Raw genomic sequence first — 6,000 nt, forward strand, 5'->3', positions numbered from 1 at the left:
ATTTTAACCACTGAGATATGTAGGTTTCAGTTTTGATTTTTATGGCATAGCTGGGAAATAAAGCATAAACTTGTTTTAATAAAGACTCTATTTACAAATCCTTACCTTGATCATAGGATCCCTGTGATAGCACCAAGACTCTTGGTTTTGCTCAGCAGTGTTGAAGTGAGGTGGAAAGATACGTAGGTGCAGAGAAAGAGGAACAAACAGAAAGACAGAGAAAGCCCAAGTAGAAAAGTATATTAAGTAGTTTGGGATGTTAAAAATAAAACCAGCATGCTGAGCCATGTGACCATGTGGCTCGGCTTACAGAGATACCATTTCACTGTATTTATTAACACTGTCACTTCTGGAGTGATGTTTAACAGAGAAAGCAGGAGAGGAAGAAATGACTCATGTCTTTGGAATTGGATGTTTGGTGAAATGGCTAATAAACATTTTCCACATACAAGAACTATTTTTTGTGTGTGTCCTGCAGTCCTTTAACACATCCATGCTACCACTTACCCAGAATTTAAATCTAACTGCCCATATTGGTCTGTGCCCTTCATTGGTCTCATAACTATGCTTTTTCCTCCTATTGTTATGAACTCCAGCAACAGAAACTAATACACAGTAATGGCATGTATCTAATTGCCTGCAGACTTATTTCTGTACTGCAAAAAATCCAAAGATACAAGCAATTTCTATTTCATGCCTCTGCCATTTCTCGGGGGAAGGGAGGTGGGGAAGGGGAAGAGGGGAAAAGAGGAGAGAGGAAGGGGGAGATACCACCTTGGTGGAGATCCAGAAGTATTCTGCTAAAGTCCAGGCCAAGAAAAGGCTTACAACTATCTTCAAGAACCAACTATAGCTATTAAAGATGGCTTGACAAAAAAAAATGATGGAGGCTAGTAGACAATACCTCTAAAATGCATTGTTATTCCTACATTATAGTACAGGCTTGCTGCACAGTACCCACATGTGCATGCTTACTGAAAAGTAAAAATGTTTAATAACAAGTAAATTTGCTACCTGTAACTAGTTATTGCACATGTAGATGTGACCTGGGAACAAGTTTATTTCCAGGCCACCTCTGCCACTCGGGGGCTGACCTGAGGCTAGCCCCAGGGCTCTAGACTGGGAGCCTCTCCTGCCCCAGGGCTGGGTTGCCTCTATGGCTTCCTGTAGGCATTTTGAGCCCTGGGGCACACCAGCAAAGAGCCCAAGGGTACTGCAGGCCCCTGTGTCCCCCTGGGAAGGCCGCAGGCCAACTGCCTTAGCCTGCTTGCAGCCCAGCGCTGCTGCCTGGCACTGCACTGCCACGCACCTCGCAGTGCAGTTCCCATGCCATCCAGGCCAGCAGGTTGCTGCAGGTTGCAGCCAGGACTGCCAGCACCCAGGCCCAGCTGCAAGCAGCTTCTGACTTCTGGGGCCAGCTCCACCTGCCTGCAGCCCACCCCCAGCAGCCTGCTATGAGCCTGCAGGTACTGCAGGCCATTGCCTTAGCCGTATGGCTGCCAGTCCCAGCCATGCCGGGGCGCAGAGACAGCTGTGCAGAGGCCCATGGTGGTGCCCTCCTTGTCCATGGCCATGGCCATGCTGTACACACCACCCATGGCCCCAATTGGTCCATGGAGGAAACTGGTGCCCTCGTGGTGCTGGGCGGAAAGGTGGAGGGGCAGCACCAGTTTGAGCAGAATGGACATTCCAACACCCATGTCTATGAGGTGCTGTCAGGCCAGATGTGGGAGCATGGGCACTTCCAGTCACTGCGGCAGTGCCGCATAAATGTCAAGGCCTTGTGGGCACAGTGGATCACCATCACAGACCACAACTGTTAAGTCAAGGAGTGCCTATAATTCCATGCCTTTTATGTGGCAACTGACAGACATTTTTTTTTTAAATATATTTCTATATAGTTATAGATAGATAGATAGATACACACATCATCTAGCATAAAACTTTCCATCACACACCTTAAACCACATTAAGAAACCATGAACCTGTTACAATAAACGCAGCAGCTCCCCTGCATCCCCATGCACCCACCCACTGCCCTTCCCTAACCCAATCTCAGTCCCTTAGTCCAAACCCTGATTTGGGGTTTGCATTCTCAGTTCATTCCCTGTCCTTGTTGCTGTCGATTTTGCTGTCACTTCCATTGCTGCTGATCCTGTTGCTGTCTTCCTCACTGTCTCTGAGTCCAGTTACAACATTGTCCTTTCCTTTTTCTCTGTCTTCTTCCCCTCCCAGGGGGTCTTCAGACTGTGACAAGTGTCCCTTTTCCAGGTGGAATTGTCTGCGTCTACTGATGGACATACTCAGGCCCCAGGACCCAGGCCGCTGTCTATAGCTGCATGGGTGGCCTGCCCAAGCTCCATCTTTGGCCTGGCACCCCCGGTGACACATCACCAGGAGAGGGCCCTGTGCGGGCCGGGAGCAGTCCGAGGCCCTTTTTTCGCGCAGTGGGCTGTCGCCAGCAGCCCGGACACGCCGGGTTGGGGAAGACAGGCGGCACGCTAGAATTAGGCATGGACGCTTAGTGGTTGATTTAAGATTATTTTACTTACACCGAAGATGGTCGCGGTGCAGGCAGGAAAACTTGCTTGAGTTGCGGTTACAAAACAAAACAAAAAACTCGAACCTGCAGAACGTAAGGGTACATTGCAATGGGGTTTCGGCGACGGGAGATGAACAAAAACCTCAGGACTACGTCGCAATGGGGTTTTGGCGACGGGAAGAAAAAAACTGCAGGACTCAAACCCCAGGTAGAGCTCTGGATTCACTCACACAAAGTTTGCTAGGCTCCATGGAACTTTGCGCACAGGGAAGGGTACGTCGAGGGATCAGGCGGCGACGGGGAGAGGCGAGAGGCTGATCAGACCCCTATAGCCTTCTTGAGATACACGCTGGGTCCGATAGGCTCCGCAGCGCTTAGAGATCTTCACGAGACGTGAAGTTCTCCTCTTCCAGATGGTTGTGGAGTCCTCCAACTTGGGCGGAAACCACTCAAGCCTCTTATACGGCTAGCAAGCCAATCGCTAGCCGCCACTTAGGAATAATTTAGAGCTGACCAATAGTGGGGCACGAATCTCAATACAAACGGCGGGAATCTGAATACAAACGGCGGGAACTCCTTGCAACGTGCATTTCTCTGCTGCAACGAAGAAATGCACCCTGCAAAGAAAGCTACAAATGGTGGGAAATAATTCAGCAGTGCCGAAGCACACACAAACAAAAATCACACCCTTGGGTTGTGACAGGCCCCTTGGGTTTCCAGCAGCCTGTCCCACCTAGCTTCCCAGCTGCACCCTCTACCAGCAGCTCGGAGAGCCTGGGCCTCGCCATATCTGCAGACCCAGGCTTGGGGAGGCTCGGGGAGCCTCTACCAGCCTCACCATATCTGCAGACCCAGGCCCCACCATGAGGCACGGCCAGCCATGGCAGTGCCAGCTCCTCCCTGGGCAGGGTCCCCGGCCAGGCACCCACCTGCTGTGCCTCACCATTTGAGGATACTGCCTGGAGCCACATGCCGTCACCAACCACCGTGACTGCATGAAGCCGCCAGCCATGCCAGCTCCAGCCATGTGATAAGGTCTCTGCCCCTGCCCCCAGCCCCAGCTCACCTGCACTCCCCTTGCCCAGGGATCTCCTCCCACAGCACACAGGGAGGTGGGAGACAGTGCAAAACTTTATTGAGCAGCTTGTGCCCCTGCAGCTAGGCGGGCACAGGCCTCTTACATGCTGAGCAACATGTCATTGCTGGCAGCAATGTCTTCTTTGGCAGTGGGGGACAGGGACATGCAATGCAGCCACCGGGTAGCAGTGGAGGTTGTAGGGTAGCCCGGGCTTGCCTCCCAAGCCATCGTAGTTCGGGGTCCTGTACCAGATGTGCAGGTGAGCCAGGGCACCATGGCCATCAGCAGCAGCAGGGGGTAGTGGGTTGGGTAGCCCTCGGCCCACGCAAACAGTTCTTCACACACTGCCTGGGGCATGTGCAGCAGGGGCATACTCGAGGCACAGTTCCAGCACAGAGGTGGGGGCAGGCCATGGGGCACCTCCCCAGAGAAGACCTCTGTGTGGAGGGCAGGGATGAGGACAGCTCCTTGTCCCAGTTGCCTGGGAGCCCCATGCCCCCTGAGACAGGGCGCTGTCGGCTGGGCAGCATCACAGCAGAGCGATTAGCCTCCAGGAGGAGGAATGGGGGAAGCAAGGTCTGGAGCTGCAGCAGCAGGTGCTACCAGGAACCTGGCCTGTCCCACCCTGGGAACAGGGCAGGGGAGGCAGGCTGCCTGTGGCCAGCAGCCAGTAGCCTGTCAACCTCAGGGCAGTGAGCAGGGATGGGAGGCTCAGCTGGTGGCTGCCTGGGCCCATGCCTTCCTAGCTGACTTACCATAGTCCCTGGCCACCTGTGCATGCTCAACCCCTGATCTGAGACTGAGTAGTGCACAGCCCCTGGTACAGAGCATCTTATCTCTGAAATGTTGCAAATTCTCACAAGAACAGCTTTTGTCTCATGGCTCTATAGGGCCTGCAGTTGCATGCAGGGGAGAGGCAGCCCTTGGCAGCTGGGATGTGGCCCCAGGGCCACCGCTGTCCACAGCTGGGGCCCTGCAGATGTGTCAGCTCTGCCAGAGGAGGTCCCTGGCAGACACCTGGTTACGGCATCAGAGGACCAGCTTGCAGATGCATAGGCTTGGTGGGTAGAAGACATGGTATGCCAGGACAGGTCATGGGCAAAGGACATTACCCACGATGACACGTGGGACTGGCATGAGGAGGTGTGGGACTGGTGCAAGAAAACATGGGACCAGGCAGACAGGGAGTTCTGAGTGCAGCTCCTGGCCCTTGAGCACGAGCGGGTGGAGGTGCTGTGGGAGCAGAACACCATCCTGGCCCGGGCAGTTCAGGCCATGGATGACAAGCACTAGGTGCTAGACACTGTTTTGACCCTGGCGGTTGCCTTCATGCTGCCCCCTGCCTGGCCTCCAACCCTATCTCCACCTGCCCCCTGGCAGTCACCCAGTGATGACCAGCAGGCCCTGGCCTGGGCCTGGGAGAAGATCTTGCACCATCTCCAGCAGCCAGAAGTCCCTGCCCTGGCCCCTGCCCCAAGTCCAGTGCCACCCAGCCCCCTGCCTGGGCCCATCTCTACTCCTCACCCAGCCTCCACATTGGGTGTGGAGCCAGAGCTGCCTGCAATGGGGCCAGGACTGCATGTCAGCCCTGCTGGCCCTGGACACGAGCTGCCGGAAGAGCTGCCCATGTTGGGAGAGCACCAGCCACCGTCTCCCCTAGGTGAGGCCCCCACCTGCCACACTCTGTGGCATGTACACCGATGGGGGAGCAGCCAAAGGCCAGGGTGCTGGCCACCTGTCCCCGGGCTCTGCCCCCTAGTCACCCCTATTCCATGGCCCCCTTGTTAAGTAATAAAATGGCATTCTGGACTAGCAGTCAAGGATTGACACGAGATCTCATTCAATAAATGACAGAAAGGCTTTATTTACTACAAGTATTCAAAGTTAAATAAGCCCAAAAAAGTAAAGTCGAGTGTTTATCTATAAAGTGAGAATTTCTCACCAAACAGGCAAAGAAAAGCAGTCTATTTCTTTTAATCGGCTTCTTCAGGTGCAGATCTGCTCACCTCCAAGACAGCTGGGCACAGTAGCAGTTCGTGTCAGAGAGATTTCTCACTCTTAAAGCACACATTGCTAGTTGTCTCATTCCTCTTATACCCTTTAGCTCAGCATCTTCAAAACATTCTTGTAGTTGTGTAAATCAAAAGAAAGTCCCAAGCAGTAATTGGCAAGAAAATCCTGTTAATCAAACTGCTCATAATTGGTTATCAGAAAGTTCTAATTTGAATGAATTACTACTACGTTTGGAACGTATCAAGAAACTAATTCACAATCACGAAAAACACAAGGTTTTTGAGGAGTCATCCTTGACAGATCAAGAGAACCAGTAAAGCAAAACAAAAGTAAATCAGGAGGAGACATCTATCACATATGGAAAATG

The 6,000-nt window shown here is 52.8% G+C and overlaps 1 protein-coding gene across 2 annotated transcripts in view; it reads right to left on the reverse strand.

Annotated features, from left to right (window-relative positions):
• FBXO40 (F-box protein 40) overlaps positions 1-241 on the reverse strand; it is a 35,883-nt gene extending 35,642 nt beyond the window's left edge. For both annotated transcript variants that reach the window (XM_019480125.2, XM_006258096.3), the window contains exon 1: positions 106-241. In XM_019480125.2, coding sequence (XP_019335670.2) covers positions 106-114 — 9 coding nt within the window. In that variant the 5' untranslated portion in view covers positions 115-241. The remainder of the gene's footprint in view (positions 1-105) is intronic.
• Positions 242-6,000: the final 5,759 nt, after the last annotated feature.

This window comes from Alligator mississippiensis, chromosome 1 (assembly GCF_030867095.1).
Source record: "Alligator mississippiensis isolate rAllMis1 chromosome 1, rAllMis1, whole genome shotgun sequence".
NCBI lineage: Eukaryota > Metazoa > Chordata > Crocodylia > Alligatoridae > Alligator > Alligator mississippiensis.